Here is a 16994-nt window from a genome sequence, read left to right as displayed (position 1 = left end):
GGATCAAATGGCCACATACAGTGCTCTGGGGACAGAACAACTGCAGGGGCTAAAAGGAGCAAGATGACAATCAGGATTGGCACGAGGCACAGACAGCTCTTGGGACAAACACATTAACCTCTTCACTGCTGGAGCCATGGTCCCCAGTGAGGTTGTTCCTCAAGTGGGCTGTAACTCTAGAGACACCCAGTAAAGCAAATTGGTTTGAGATGCTCTGTGCACAACAGCATCAAGGAGACGAAAGAGGAGAACACACGCACCAGAGTTCAGTAAATGAAGCACCCATAAAAGAGGAGATGAATGCTCAGCACATGAGGGTGAGGTTCAAACAGGGCCATCCCCACTGCAGGTGGAGAGGAACGAATCACAGCAGCTGGGATGTGCAGAGTCACCGTGGGAAGAGAACAAGACGTAAGGCAAAGCCACCTCCTCCACCCTAGCACCAGCCCACCAGCATCAGTCACAGGAGCCCCCAGCTGATGGGAATTCAGGTAGACCCGGGTCCCAGAGCAGCTGGGCAAGATGTGCAACTCCCCCTCCTGGATTTCTGTTCTGCAATAAAAATCCAAGAGCATTTGAAAAAGGTTCTTCAAGGGACTCTTATAAGAGGTCATTGCATTGTCAGCAGCTTTAGGATGCTTTGCAACCATCTGGTCCTTCCTTCCTCCACCACAGAGTATTTAAATCAAGTTGGTTCTTCAGAGAGTGGACTAAACTTGAATGACAAGGTTGCCTCAACTTCTTGGCTGGCCATCCCATCCTTTCTGGTATTTCCAAAGGAGAAATGTGCTGTTGAAGCACATCCCCAGGACCCAGCCAGCAGTGAGAGACAGGGGCCAGGCTGTGCTCATCCCCTGATGGGTCCTATTTGGCCCCAATCCTGGATGAGGTCCCACATGCCCATGTCACAAAGGGTACCACATCTCCCCTTACAGACAACACTTCACTTTCTCAAGGAAAAAATAGCTCAGTGAAAACTGCTGAGCCCTGTCAAGTTATCACAAGAGAAAACCCAAACCAGTCTGGAGGCAGGGAGGGGCTGTGTGAGCGTCTGGGGAAGATTCCCCTTCCCTCCATCTGCCTTTCCATCCTGATCGAGTGCATTAAGGACGTCGGGAACAAAGCGAGGAGATTTTAGTCATCACATACAACCACCACGGAGGATAACTCGCTACAAAACTGTTTCCTTCTCGACTGCGCCAGCAGCTTTGCAAAGGGGGAGATCCTAGAGGACGCTGCTGCCTCGCTGCTGCTGCTCCGAGTCCCGGCCAGGGCAGCGCCGGGAGCCAAGCTCCGCGGCGAGGCGGAGCAGCCAAATCTGCCCCAGCGAGTCCTGTCTCGTCCCACGGTAACTGCAGGGTCGTTCTCAAACCTCTTGAGAGCAATCAAACAAGCTACTGCATTGACTAAACCCTTATCAGTGGTCAAAGGGTGGGTGGTAGGAGGATGGGGACAGGTTTTTTTCAGTGCTGCCCAGTGACAGGACAAAAGGTAATGAGCACAAACTTGAACACAGGAAGCTCCACCTAAACGTGAGGAGAAACTTTACGTTGAGGGTGGTGAAGCACTGGAGCAGGCTGCCCAGAGAGGTGGTGGAGTCTCCAACTCTGGGTTCATTCCAAACCTGCCTGGATGTCTGCTCTAGGTGAAGCTGCTCTGGCAGAGGGGTTGGACTCAACGATCTCCAGAAGTCCCTTCCAACCCCTACCCTTCTGTGATTCTGTGCTCTAGTATTGCTATCACAGGCATGGAAGGGGTTTACAGGAAAAAGTGACAGTGAGGACACATCTGCAACGATTTTATGGCACACCAGCATGGGTAATGGTTTTGTGCTCCTAAAAATGGGTCGTTTAACTTGAAAGGTGTCACAGATTTTAACCCTGAGCTAGTTTTCTTCCTCTCTTCTATGTTGGCATACATCACCATTATCAAGAGAGCAGAGCTCACAAAAATCAGATTTCCTGAAGAGAGAGTGCAAGGAAATGATGTTTTCTACAGCAAGTCAGTTCAAGAGGGGCTCAATAAAACATGATTGACAATTAGTGTTTTCTTTCTGACAGCTACTAGCAATTGTCTTCTCCTTAAATCTACTGCATTTGCCAATTTAAAGCTCATCTGTCCAAAAAAAAAAAAAAAAAATCAAACAAAACATCTGGCAAAACCTTCCCAGTGAATATTGGCTATGATTTACAAAGTTACACACTGGAGTGTCACCTGCTACAGCATCAGACAACAGGGATTAAGGCAGAGCTGATGTGGCTTTATGGGAAGAGCCATCAGGCAACTGGAAAAGGGATGGGAACAGCTAAATCAGTTTAGGTTTCTCCTAACAGGGGAAGATCAAATGAAAACTAACCTGATTAGGAAGGAGAGAGACACTGATCCAGATTCATCACGCAGAGCAAAACAGCTCTAAAGTGACATTTCTGGCTGCTTTCCTTACCAGGGTCACACAAAGCAGCCAGCAGGTACCAGTGGATCTGGCCCAGATTTGCAGGCTAAGGGGGGGGGACCCTTTTAAATAAGGACAGCTTCCCTCCCCCACCCAGCTTACTTTCCCAGTTAAGCAGCTGTCCAAAAAAAATAAAATAGGTCATAAGGAACAAAAAAAAAGCCCCCCAAACTTAATTAGAGTAAGTGATGCTTGTTGGCAGTGCCCTTCTCCCTGTGCCAAGCAGCTCATCCCCATTATAGGGCAGGATGAAGCCACAGTGCCAGACCAAGGCTCTTGGCTCAGCCCACTTCAGAAGAGCCACACAGGAAGGGTTTGGTTCAAGCCCTGGCTCTGCCCACACATGGATCCCCCAGCATCCTGCTCCAAGGGTGTGTGCTGGTGTGGTTAGGTGGTCCCTGCCACAAGCAGGCACTCAGATTGAGGCAGAGCATGTCCCTGCTCCCCTGGGATGTTCACAGGGCTGTATCTCATGGGAATATGATGCACACACACCCCAGGAGCACCAGGCCTGCCTTCTCAGAGGGAGCCTGATCCTGGTATCACAGTATGACAGTACATTAGAGGTGGGAAGGGACCTCCAGAGATCATCAGGTCCAACCCCCCTGTCAAAAGCAGGATCACCCAGGGTACTCTGCACATAGTATCCCAGCAGTATCTGCATCAGTCAGGGCACCATCACCTCCTCCAGTTAGTGGTAGCTGAATGTGCTCCTATCAGAGCTTGGTCCAGGAAGGCTGAATGAACAACATGTCTCTGGAAGCTTTCAAATCCAAGAGAATGCCACAGGGATGAAGCAAAGCCAGATGGCCAGACCTCTGTCTCATCACCCTTGCTCTGCTCTGGGCACAGCTCCTTCCACCTCTAGCTGCAATTCAAGCTATCAGTCCCACTTGACAGAAGGCAAGCAGTGAACAAATACTGTCTTTCTGCTGGGAGACAGATCTTTGAATGGAATATTTTCCTCTTCCCTTGCTCCCCTTAGGATAACCACACAGAACAATACCGCAGACATCCCCATTACACAGGAAACCTCAGAGCTGAATGGCACACTGCAATGATGACCCAAATCTTGGATTCAGTGCTGACCAGCACTCCAGTGACAGTTTTCATTGCTCTGAACAGCAATAGGAAATTGCCAGAGCAGATGAGAACACTTTGGGTCAGGGGGCAGAGCAGCAGCTATCTGTGATTTCACAAGGGCATGATTAAAGTTATGGAAGGATAAATTTCCTATGAAAACATGCAGGGAATCCTTAGATGCCCTTATAAGATGAAGTTCTGAGCTTGCTGGCCCTTCAAATAAAAGCAAAATGGACTGCAGCAGCTCTCCATGACCTGCTGTCACCTACCAGCTCAGGGATGTTGTGGTGTTGGCACAGGTTGGAAGCTGGCACAGCCAGCAGCAGGTTAGAAGCTGACTGGTTACAGCCTGGACTGGAGCTTCATACCACTCTCAGGACTTTCATCATTGTCTTGACAAGATCAGCTTCAGGAGGAAACAAACCTCTAGGATCAGCTGCCTGAGAGCCAAGAGGATGTCACTGAAAACCTACAGGGACTGTCCCCCTTGCCAAAGCTCAGGCTCTCTCCAGTGCCTGCTATTTCAGGCTACCAAACCAAAATTGTAATTAAAGGAAGAGTCCCATTTAAGTTCCCAGAGAGCCCTGCTCTAGCCTTGCTAATTAAAGACAAACTGACAGGATCTGAAGTGGGAAAAAAAAAAAAATAAAACCAGGTCTGAAAAGTTCGAAAGTCAAGGGAAGAGTCTGAGCTGAAGTAGGCTGAAGCTCACTCCCCATGGGAGTGCCACATCTTGTCCAGCCCCAGGTTTCTAGGTCAGGTGCTGGTCTCTGTAGAGCTGATGGACTCTCCAGAGGGTTAATCACAGCACCTGTCTCCTCTGACAACACAGGAGAGCTGAGCCCAAGCCTGATAGATGCAGAAAGTGCTCTTCTCTCCACATTCTTAACAGGAGTGGAATGGCTCTGCTCTACAGCAGTCACTGCTCCTTCCTGACAACTCACATGGACTGCCAAGCTGATTTCCTTGTCCCAAGCCATTCAGCAGACATGCAGCAGTGAAACCTCAGAGCAGCAGAGCTGCTGCAGGTCAGTCCCAGGACTTCATAATTTCCATTCAATAATAATCTGCTGGCAAAATTTTACTTTTATTGAAGCAGATGGTTTGGGCATAGAGAACTCTTCAGATTAGAGAGCTTGAAAGACTTTGGATCACATGAAGTCCTTGGACTGGAATGGGGCACCTCTGCTGCAGGACACCTGTGCTCTGCTCAATGGCATGGGACAAGGAATCCAGTTGGAGCACTGTGTCCAGTTCTGGAGCCCCTATTACAAGAAGGATCTGGAGGTGCTGGAATATGTCCAGAGAAGGGCCATGAGGATGAGCAGAGGGCTGGAGCTCCTATGCTATGAAGACAGGCTGAGAGAGTTGGGGTTGTTCACTCTGGAGAGGAGGAGGCTCTGAGGAGACCTTCTTGTGGCCTTCCAGCATCTGAAAGGGGCTATAAGAAAGCTGGGGAGGGACTTTTTAGGGGGTCAGGGAGTGATAGGACTGGGGGGAATGGAGCAAAACTAGAAATGGGTAGATTCAGATGGGTTGTTAGGAAGAAATTCTTCCCCATGAGGGTGGTGAGAGACTGGCAGAGGTTGCCCAGGGAGGTGGTGGAAGCCTCATCCCTGGAGGCTTTTAAGGCCAGGCTGGATGTGGCTGTGAGCAACCTGATCTAGTCTGAGGTGTCCTTGCCCATGGCAGGGGGTTGGAAGGGACTTGACAATTCTATGAATACACTAAGCCATCACATCTCACTGTCATCATTTCAACCAGAACCAGGCAGGTATCACCATTGGATCTCCAACCTTTGCTGCTCTGAATCAGACCAGAGTGGAAACACTTTGAAGGTATCAGAATCTCCCCCACCCACTCCAAATGGGGCTGTTTCCAGACAGCTGTGGGTGTAACACAGCCCAAAACACAAGCTGTGTGCAGATAACACTGCTCTGCTGTGGAAACCACCAGCTGCCAGCTGGGTTAAAGCAGGGCTGGGGCAACCAACCTGTGAGAGTGACCTTCAGGTTAATTCCTGCTTTACTCTCCCCTTTTTAGAGGCAGACACTGCAGCAGTAAGCCCTTGGGGGGGGGGGTTTGTTTGTTTGGTAGTTGTTGGGGGCCTTGGGGAGGGTTTCTTTTTCTCTTTTTTGAAGACTAATAGTATTTCTCCTCACACAAAGATAAAGGAGAGCTTGGAAGCTTCCCATTGCAATTCAGAGCCTGCTGCCCTTACATTCATGGCAGGGACCACTCCTCTGTGCCACTTTGAAGGCAAAGCCAGGCAAAGCAGACAAGACCACCAGGAAAAAGGGAATCAAGCTCTACCTTGATAATCCTTGGCCAGTCTGACAGAATCATTAGGAAAAAATTTCTTCCCTGAAAGGATTATCAAGCCCTGGAACAGCCTGCCCAGGGCAGTGGTGGAGTCCCCATCCCTGGAGGGGTTTCACAGCTGTGTAGATGTGGTGCTGAGGGATGTGGCAGTGCCAGATCACTAAACCACATCCCTCAGCACCACATCTACACAGCTTTGAAATCTCCCCTGATTCATGGTTGGACTCAGTGCTCTGAAAGGTCTTTTCCAACCAAAATTATTTCCTGATTCTCTGCTGCAAGCTTTATAAAATGCATACAGGGCAAGAGGAAACACAACAGAGCAGCCTACAGCCAGTTTCCTACACCAGTAACATTTGCAGCAAGCCTGCCTCACACTGCCTGTGGAATCCAGAGGCCAAATCCAGCCACAAGCAGTTGCAAATTGCAAGGACCTCGGTGGAAACTGCATCCACCTGCTAGCAGTTGCACATGGGCTCTTGTTCCCTGAATTAAAGGGAGTGCAGGGTGCTTGATTGCATCTTGGCTCTTGATTACAAAGGCATCAGCAGGCAGAATTAAACAGTTTGCTTCCTGGCCTGTTTAGCATCCTTTGGGTGATGGTTAGGGGGTAGGCAAGGCTGCCAGACTCTCCTCTCCTCTCCTCTTCCCTCCCCTTTTTCTTCCCTTCCCTTCCCTTCTCTTTTCTCTTCTCTTCAATATTTTCTTTTTCTGTCCAGACATTTGCAGTGGGTGATAAGGTTTCCCAAAGATCTGGCCAGGCTCCAGAGGGAAAAAAAAAAAAAAAAAACCAAGCAGAGATAGTGTTTGTCAAAGCAGCTCTGCACGAGGTTCTAAGGCACAGCCTGAATCAGCTGCCACAGCAAACACTATTAAAGGAAGAATTGGAGCCTTTTTCACAGGAGGAGGAAGAGTCCTAGTCAACAAAGCATAAGGATGGGATGCAAAGCAAAATAAAGGAGGATAAATATAAACAAGTAGGAAAACCATGCAGAACTGAATGAGAAGCAGGGCCACATGCACAGGTATATATGCTCCTGTGTGCTGGAGATGCCTATAAATACACTAAGACACCCAACTCCAACCTCATTAGCAAGCAGTTTAGATACAGTTGATCCTACCTTGGGGCAGGAGGTGGATTACATGACCTCCTGAAACCCTCTCAACCTCTATTTTCCATGATTCTAGGGGGAAGCAATCTACACTAGCTGAGCTGGCCCCAATCCAGAAAGGCAAGAATGTAAATCTGGGGGAGAAAAAAAAATAAAAGTAGATTTAATCCACTTTTCAAGCTCTCCTTGACCAGGAGAAGGGGCAGAAAGCAGAACCTGCAGCCACAGCTTACAGCCAAGGTCCTCCTGCCCCGAGAGTATATCCAAGCACTGTGTTTCAACTGCATCAGGGTGAGGCTTAGCCCTGCAAGGAGGCTTCAACCCCCACAAAGAAGCATTTCCTCACCACTACTCATTTGCAAAGAAGAGTTTGATACCTGGCTGCAGAACTGTGGGCTGTTTGGGGGGTTGGTTTTGACAGTGCACTTGAGAGCAGAATGATGCTGCAAAATGCCAGGTAGCAGCGAGCTCCTGGCACTGACCAGGCTCATGTCCAATGTCCTTTAGACAGAGCTGGATGAGATATCACAACACAGCATGGCAGGGAGGCAGGGCCATGGCTAACAGAGGCCATGGCCAAGGTGGGAAGACAGAAGATTTTACCCTCCAGGTTGCTGCTGCTTATTGCACAGAAGATAGCAGAGGTCCCCAGCTGAGCTGCTCTTTGCACTCTCTGGTTCCTCGTCAGTGGAGTGGGACAAAACAGGCAGAGGAAACTGCACATAGCTGGAAGGCAGCCAGGCAGTCAAGAAATATGTTGCCTGCAAGAAATCCCATGTCACAGCCCCCTGGAGCGAGGAGCTGGCTGTTCCATGCTGTTATCCCCCTGAGCAGGCAGCCAGGCTTGCAGCTCTCCATCCCTGATCCAGCTCATGGCCAGGGCCATGGCTGCATCTCCATGCCTTGGTCCCTCGTGCTGGTGGCAGGCAGTGAACCCTCCCCAAGAGAGCTCACAGGCACAGCCAAACTGGGACATTACTGGCTAGAAAAAAACCCTGATACATCAGCAGGTATGATCCAGCTCAGGTCAGGGAGTTCTGGCTTCAACACTTGGGAGCCTGCAGCAAGCAGAAAACAAGCAGCCACCCAAAGGTGCCTCCATGCCATTGGAAGCTGAGCAACCAGGACAGGGAAGGGAAAGGTTAAACACCAGGATTTAGCTCTTGCTTATATGCAGGAACATCCCTGATGGACTAAGGTGTCCCATTGATAACCTGCCTTTGGCTGGCAGAAGAACTGACACTCCCAGCTCTGCATCCTGAGCTCTCCCTGCCGAGAGCTGGCCAGGCAGGGTTTGCAGAGCAGATGGTGACCTTATGTAGACAACTGACTGCACCTTACATGCACAACCCTGAGAGCCTTCAGCTGCTACTCCCCAGTGTCCTTTTGGTCTCCTTTTGGAAAGGAAACTCTTTCCTCATGGTGGCATTAAGAAGCAACCATCGACACCACCACCAAACCAAAGTCGTGCCCAGCTTGCAGCCAAGGAAGCAATGGTTCCAAGTTTCTCCTCCAAAACACATTGTAGCCAAATTTTAGAAGCCAGTTAAATCATAGAACTGTCAGGGTTGGAAGGGACCTCAAGGCTCATCCAGTTCCAACCCCCCTGCCATGGGCAGGGACAGCTCACACTACATCAGGCTGCTCAGAGCCACATCCAGCTTAGCTCCTCCTCCAAAGGATGAGGCTCCTACCACCTCCCCCTGGGCAACCTGTTCCAGTGTCTCACCACCCTCATGGGGAAGAATTTCTTCCTAACACCCAATCTGAATCTACCCATTTCTAGTTTTGCTCCATTCCCCCCAAGTCCTACCTGACACACTAAAAAGTCCCTCCCCAGTTTTCTTGTGGGGTCCCTTCAGATGCTGGAAAGCCACAAGAAGGTCACCTCAGAGCCTTCTCTTCTCCAGACTGAACAGCCCCAACTCTCTCAGTCTGTCTCCATAGCAGAGGAGCTCCAGCCCTCTGATATCCTCCAATTAACCCACTTCAGCAAACCCCAAAATCTGGGCTTGGCAACAGTTACTGGTCAGTCTCTGATACCAAACACCTTGAATCCCAACAGGTTGTCCTTACTGGAGGGACAAGTGGTTCAAATCCAATGTTTATTCATTATCTGGACTGTCTCAGGAGCAGTGTGGCCAGCAGGAGGAAGGATGTGATTGTTTCCCTGTATTCAGCACTGGTAAGGCCACACCTCAAACACTGGATTCAGTTTTTGGGTCCCTCACTACAAGAAAGACATTGAGGTGCTGGAGCTGGTCCAGAGAAGGGCAACATTTATGCATTACTTTCCAAACAGGTAAAGAGGCATTTCAAGCTTTTATGGAAATAATTTTCCCACTTTGATTGAAATGACAGGAATTCAGGGGTGGGGGGGGGAAGGGGAAGATTATTTACTTGTTATGACAACAGAGAAAGTTGCACATTCAATATTGCTCATGCTCCCAGATGCCACCTAGTTAGCTGCCATATGCAAACCACCCTGCGCTGGCATCACATCCAGATTGCATGAAAAAGCCAAGCTGAACATGGCCAAATATGTGCTTTTGGAAGAGACACCAACCACCATTAACAAAATTAACAAACCCCAGCCTTGCCAAGGGCTCCCACACACAGCTTTCCCAGAGAGGACAGCTTTCATTTCCACGCTGATGGAGCTGAAAACTCCAGAAATGCCTTTGTTAACTGACCAGAAACTCTTCGTTTCTGACTCGAGTCACTCCCCAAATACCCAGATATACACTCAGACTGCTGGGGATAAAAGAGCGGTTTCTTTTATATTTTTTTTTTCCCTCAGAGCCCTTCAAAGGGCATAAAACCCAGGAGAAAAGTCTTCTCAGACAGATAAATGCACCTGCTCAGACTTGGACACGGGAAGCCCATGTAAAAAGCTTCAGGAGACTAATAATGTGGGTGGAAAATTAAGGCACCTCATAAAAGGTTTTTAGTAACAAGGGAACAGAGCACATCAACTTGGAAAGGTTAAAGAAAGCAATTTATAGACACTAATTAGGGCCTCTTTTTAAAGTGCCTTTGCAAATGACAAGGTTGGGTTTGCTCCAGGAAGATGCAGAGGGAGCAGGGCAGGAGCTACCTGGGGATGCTCCTGGAAGAGTTCACAAGCTGGGCATCACTGCACACTTACAGGTTGGAAGAGGCAAGAAAGGAAATGTGGGGGCTGGATTTACACAAATAAACTGGGCAGTACTTACACCCTCCCTGGGGAAATCTTCTCCACACTGGCACAGCACCCAGGCCTGCGCCTGCTGCTCTGCCAACGGGAACCGCTCTGATGGATGCCAAGTCCAAGGTCATCAAACCCAAGTTGTCATTCACTTTCTGGCTCACCAGCCATAAGGATCTGCATGGCTAAACTTCTGCAGAAGCGTTGGTTTATGCAACACTCTGGCTCTGACAAAGTTTTGCTTGGAGGATGAAGTGCCAGAAGGTTGGGAACTGAAGGACTTTGCAGCGATGCTTCCCAGAGCGCTGGCTGGGGAGGGGGAGCAGAGGATGTCTGCAGGGAGGCAGCTCTCATCCAGAGCAGGAGAACCAGGGCACCTCCAGCACTGCTGGAAGGTGAATCAGTCCTTTGGGGGCTTTATTTCTCTGCTGGTTCACTGAAGGGAGCACAGCTCACCCCCCCAGCTAACACGAACACCTCCAGCTTCCATTGGGAGCTCCTCCTGCAAACAGGGTAGGTGTGTAAAGGGCTGTCCAGACAGCAAATGCCACATGTCTGCAAAGCAGCCATTTACACACCTTTGGGATCTCATTTTTCTATTTACAGGACACCAGCTCATCCTCCTGCACTCTGGGGCTGCTTTTATGGGAGCTCAGTGATGTAGAAAGACATAGACATGACAGCTTTGCAGCAGCCAGGGCTGCTTTTGGGACCGGGAACTGCCCTGGGAACAGTGGGACCAGCTTCTTCCCCATGGTTTCAGCTCTTCACCTTGCAGAATGGCCTCAAAGGGTGACAGCCTTCAGCAGCCCCCTCCAATTCTGTGCAATTAGCACAGGAGCTTGTAAAGCATTGCTTTATTGCTTTGTAAAGCAACTCTGCTCCACAGCCATTGGGACAGCCCCAAGGTTGTACCCTGCTCTGCTGCTCCCTGCAAGCTCTGCATGGACCATGTGTCCTCCCCTCTGCACAGTCCTCCTGCAGCCAGCTCAGACCCTGCCTACAGCTGGGTGAGGGCTTGAACCTATGTCCACTTAAAGCAGTCACTGTGTGTGATGGTTTTCCCAGCTTCTCCACAGGCAGAGTGGAGTGGGTCCAGTGTGGCAACTGGGAGTATTCTGCTCTCACCTCAGAGCTCACCCCTGAACTGTGTGTAGATACTTCAGCTCTCCAAACAGAGGGTCCCAGCCAGGATGCTGCAGTCCAGCAGGACCTAGGTCTTGGGTCACTGCCCATCACCTCCTTCTCCCCGGTGTGTCTGTCTGCTCACATCTGCCACCAGCATGCTTGTGATGTGCTCCCTACCCTGCTTCTGTCAGCAGAGACCCACAGGAGCTTTTAATAGCAGCTTGTTTGTTAATCCTGGGATATTTTGACAGATCTGTTGCAGGAGATGTGAGGAACAAGCAGGCAAGAGCTGTCACCCCTTCACAGCTCCTGCCCACACCAGGGCTTGGAGCTCTTGCCTTCAGTCCTGCTTCTCCACCACACTGAGATACAGCAATTCCCCACCGTGCCCTGTCACCCCTGCACTCATCAGATGCAGAGAAAATGGGTTTCTTACATGGGAAAGAAAGTCCTGTCCTGTGAGGCTGTCACATTTGCAAAGCTAGAGAGGTCAGAGGTTGGGTGGGAAGGAGGGGTGGCTCATCCCTGGGGCCATGCCATCGATAGCAGAAGGAAAAGGGGGCAAGGAGAGATGCTGCAGGGGCTGAGCACAGCAAGTGCTGCTCTGTCAACTACCTGGGCAAGGCACAAGCAAAGGACAATGAAGTTGGTACATCCATGTCCTCAGGGACATGGGGCTGCTCCCTGAAGAGCAGAGCAAGGTCTGGCACCCACTGACTCCATCCCACAGTGCTCAACCCACCTCCATCAGGAGGTTAGATCACAGCAACAAGACACCTCCTCCCAACACAAAGCCAGCTCAGTATCCAACTCTGCTCTCCTTACCTCAATTTCACTGCACAACACCTACTGCATCCCTTCTCCCACTCCAGGAGTCAGAACGTTCAGAATAAATACAAAAGTACAGAAAAACAACCAAAAAATGGAAGTGGCACCCCCTACCCTCTCAGAGGCAGCTGGGAGGTGACACGTGCCAGCTGCACCTCCAGCTCTAACCTTCCTCCTGCTAACTTCTCAACTGCTTAATCATTTATATTTCACCTCCCCCTCCACTTCCCACGTGGAAACAAAAGATGATTCAGAGGTGGAATAATCACCTGGGACCTCCAAAAGCCCACAGGTTCCCTCATTTTGGCCTTGGGCATTTGGTAAGGAATTTTCCCAGTTTGGCATCTGGGTTTGACTCTGTCCTCCTCCCCTTTACACTCGTCCCACAGCACGGATTGGGCAGACCATGGACAGAACCTGCCCACACTTGATTTTTAGGACTTAACTGACCACAAGCCAAATTGGATTTAAAAACTTGAGGCATCTGAAAAATCCAGCTATGGGGTCAAGCACCTCTGCCACCAGGGACAGGGCTCCTTCCCAGGCTGGTGGGGGAGAGGTTGATTTTCCACTGAGCAGGGAAGTGCCTGCATCGTGTTTGATGTGACCAGCATCACATCAGAAAGAGCAAGGATGGTTAAAGCCTGGGCTGGGTTACAAGAAAGAGTTACAGCTCCAGGAGGCCTGCAGCAAAGGGTTTTTCCTTACAGGATGAAAGAGTGAAGCTGTGAGCTGAAAGCTCAGCTCCTACACCCCCAGCACAAAGTATCTCTGTCCACATGTGGTGCAAGACCTTCAGCCACAGGACCTCTGACACCAGTATGTTAGTGCTGCTGCCTGAACAGCTGCCAGCCCTGCCTGCTCCCCCCCCTGCAGGGTGCACAACCACCCTCCACTGGTGCCATGCCTGCAAACACCTTCATCACTTCTGCACAAACATAAGCAAGTGTCTGTAAGCAGACAGTGAAGGAGCTTTCCTCCTTCCAAGCCACACAGATCCAGCCAGGAGAAGTGCAGAAAGCAAAACTACAAGGTTGAGCCTCTTGCAGCCCCGTTGGCCCCATCACACCCTCCAGCCCAAGCACTGCCCAGAGGCACTGATGAAAGACTTGTTACTCACCCCAGCCCTGCCACCTGTCACTTCCTGGTGCTCATGGGGTACAACCCCCCAAAGCCATACCTTGTCAAGAGTCTGCCAGCACAGGCAGAGGTGATACCAGTCTGAAATCTGTCATCCCAGGCAGTGCCACTAGACACGGTTTCACAGTGGGGCTCTGCTGGGCTTCACCACTGGGGCTCTCCTAGAAGACTACAACAGCTCCGAGTGAGAAACGTAGCTTCAGTGGAGCAAAGAGCTGCAAGCAACTGTTAAACCTCTAAAGGCAGGGAAGAAACAAATGAAAGCCTGCAGCTTGCAGGGCATTATCACAGCTCTGCTCTCCTAGAGAGAGGCTACAAACACACACACAGCCACAGACACACAGCAGGGCTTGGCAAGGGCTTGTGCCATGCAGCCCAGGCAGGCATCGCTGCTCTCCGAAGTGCTGCATTCCCTGACAGGTGCAAACCAGAAGCACAAGGACAAGGTATGGTGCACAAAAGGTCTTCTAAGAAACAAGGACAAGACTTCGGGGAGATTCCTCGCAAGACAAAGTGAGGTCCTTGCCTTCCACACACCTACCAGTCAAGAATATATTGCTTATTGCAAGAGATGCTGGAAACCAGATCAGCACTCACTGGCAGAGATGCAGCTCAAGTGGACAAGACCTCCTAAGCACCCCTTATGTCTCTGCCATGCCAAGGGACCAGGGAGGTGACACCAGTTTTGCTGCCTGGTAGACCAGCAACCCCAAAAGCTGCTTCAGGTCTTCTTCAAGAAAAGCTTTTATTTCCCTGCTGAGAAGCAAGCTCCAGCTCCCCAGAGCTTACAGGTTTCTCCCCCACCATGCTGTGCTGAGGCTAATGGAGATTGACTTTTAGACTTTTTTTTTTCCTTCTACCAGACTTTGAAGCAAAACCAAAGCACTTTGATCCACTTTGAAACGTGCAATTAAACCAATTTCTGAACAACCTGCAGTTCTCTTCTGTAGGAAGCATTAAGCAGAGCTATGCTTTTCAGGAGCTGGAAGAGAGGAAAAAAAATGCAAACATCTATGTGGCTTTCAAACCATCCCCCCAAGCAGGGAAGCTGAAGAGATTTACACTGACATCAAAATCTCTGTGCCAGACTTGCAGAAAACCACTAAACCAGGCACACCCAGAAGGCAAAGCAGCATTTCACACCTTCTGTGAGTAGAAAGTGTGAAAAGGACAGATGAAGGCTGCCTCCCTCTCCCTGGATCTTGGCCATGACTCCTGCTCTATCCTGGCACTCGTGTGCCCATTCCTGATGTCAATCTAGGTAATGCTGCTGTCACACAGTGCTTTGAGGTCCCCACAGCTACAGCAGAGATGGCAACACTCTAGGGACCAAAACCACATCCATGGCAGTCCAGTCCACGGACATCAACACAGGTACCTTCTGCACACCACAGCCCCACATGGACCTCACATGAAGGCAGACACGAGTGGTCCCTGGAGTCACAGAATCAACAAGGTTGGAAAAGACCTCAAGGATCATCAAAGTCCAACCTGTCACCCAAGACCTCCTGACTACTAAACCATGTCACCAAGTGCCACATCCAATCCCCTCCTGAACACCTCCAGGGATGGTGACTCCATCACCTCCCTGGGCAGCACATTCCATGGCCAATTACTTTTCCTGTGAAGAACTTTCTCCTCACCTCCAGCCTAAACTTCCCCTGGCGCAGCTTGAGACTGTGTCCTCTTGTTCTGGTGCTGGTTGCCTGGGAGAAGAGACCAAACCCCTCCTGGCTACAACCTCCCTTCAGCTAGTTGTAGACAGCAATGAGGTCACCCCTGAGCCTCCTCCTTTCCAGGCTAGACAATCCCAGCTCCTTCAGCCTCTCTGTGTTCGTTGCCCAACTCTGGACACGTTCAAGTATCTCAAGAGTCATTCCAGCTCAGGTTGTTTGGGGCTCTACTTGCAACATCCCTGCTGACTGCAGGGGGGGATTGGACTGAATGACCATTAAAAAGCCCCTTCCAACCCAAACCATTTGATGCTTCTAAGTGCTGTACCTTCCTCCAAGTCGTTCCTCAGAGAAGCCTCCAGCAGAGCCACGCTGGCCTCAAAGGACACTTTCTTTCTGTTCACAGCACTCCGCTTCTTCTCCTGCTTCCGCTTCTTGTGCTGCATTTCCTTCTCGTACTGTGCCCACTTCTTCAGCTGCTGAGCCCTCCGCTTCTGGGCTGCCCGCAGCCTCTCCAGGGTGGGCACCTTGTCCAGCAGCTGCAGCTCTGTCAGCAGGTCCACGTGGGCATCCATTGCTTCTGCTGAGAGGCAGGGGGGGAAGGACGTCCCAGCGGGAAACGATGTCCCACCACAGCTCCTCTGGCTCGCAGCTGCCTGCTGCTATTCCAGCATCTTGAGGGCAAGCAGGGGAAGGCCCATTGCAGGGGTTGAGGAGGATATGGTGGAGACCTGGAATGAGAGGGAAGGGTGAGGGATCAAGCCTCATCATCATAGAATGGTCTGGGCCAGAAAGGACCACCACGCAGCAGGAACACCCCCAACTAGATCAGGCTGCCCAGAGCTTGGCAAGCCTCCCCTTGAATATCTCTAGGGATGGAGCCTCAACCACCAACCTGAGCAACCTGTTCCAGTGTTCCACCACCCTCATAGTGAAGAACTTCTTCCTGATATCCAATCTAATTCTGCTCTTCTCTAGTTTGAAGCCATTGCCCCTCGACCTGTCACCACATGTCCTTGCAAACATTCCCTCTCCATCCCTCCAAAGGCCCCGTTCAGGTACTGGCAGGCTGCTATTAGGTCTCCCCAGAGCCTTCTCTTCTCCAGGCTGAAAACCCCCAGCTCCCTCAGCCTGTTCTCGGAGCAGAGGTGCTCCAAGCCCCTGATCATTTTCGTGGCCCAAGTGCTTTTCCCAGGAGGCAGAGGCATTTCCCGAGCACAGAGCCGTGCCTGGAAGCTGCCCAGCACCTCTGGTGAACCCAGCAGCAGCAGCACAGCTCCTGCCCTCGCAGGCATCCTGGGAAGGTATCTTTGCTGGCGATCTCGGCGGCAGCAAGGCAGGCTGCAGATCTGAAGCCCTGCTTACAATACCTCCAAGGAGGGGAGCCAAGGGCAGGAAATGCCTCTCGGCATACCACACAGCCACTCCCACCCTGCTCCTTTTTCCAGGCCGTTTTCTGCCATTGTTTGCTGAAGGATGAACAAATATTTTTTCCAAAACACACCTGGAGGGAGAAAGGAGGACCTGAATCTGCAGGCTTATTAATGCAAAGAAACTTGATTTCAGCATTTCCTTCCTTCCTCTCCCCCCCACCAAAAAAAAAAAAAAAGCTGGAAGCTTTGGTGGTGGTATTAGGACTGCACCTTGGAAAGAGCAAGAGGACATTGATCTGTAAGGAGAGAAACATGGCTTGTTCTGTTTGCCCATGTTTCAGCTCTCCTACATGCAACCTTGTCCTCCAGCAGCTCTTCTGCTCTCAACAGAACATAAAGGGGATTTGAATGACCTACAGAAGGAAAGTGGAGAGATCTGTGAACACCTTTTGAAGTACCAGACACCCATGTCCACTCCAACCAACCAGCAAATGAACTTCTGAAAGAGCAGAGAGATGATCCTGAGAGGTCTTCATGAAGAGGACACCACTCAACTTCTCCCAGATTAGATACAAGTCCTTTAGCACCTTCCATGGACCTGAAAGCATCAGAAAGACTTTGGCTCCATCACTCCAGCTGCCTGTTTTCCAATGACCTCATTTCTTCTCTGTACCCAAAAAAATGACACATTGACTT

The 16994-nt window shown here is 50.5% G+C and overlaps 1 protein-coding gene across 2 annotated transcripts in view; it reads right to left on the bottom strand.

The window, feature by feature from the left end:
* The window catches only part of PPP1R16B (protein phosphatase 1 regulatory subunit 16B), a 43277-nt gene extending 27777 nt beyond the window's left edge, over nucleotides 1-15500 (bottom strand). For both annotated transcript variants that reach the window (XM_054391975.1, XM_054391976.1), the window contains exon 1: nucleotides 15254-15500. In XM_054391975.1, coding sequence (XP_054247950.1) covers nucleotides 15254-15500 — 247 coding nt within the window. The remainder of the gene's footprint in view (nucleotides 1-15253) is intronic.
* Nucleotides 15501-16994: the final 1494 nt, after the last annotated feature.

This window comes from Indicator indicator, chromosome 24 (genome assembly GCF_027791375.1).
Source record: "Indicator indicator isolate 239-I01 chromosome 24, UM_Iind_1.1, whole genome shotgun sequence".
Lineage (NCBI taxonomy): Eukaryota > Metazoa > Chordata > Aves > Piciformes > Indicatoridae > Indicator > Indicator indicator.
Note: the sequence above shows the minus strand (reverse complement) of the source record. Positions and strands in the feature narration are given on the sequence as shown.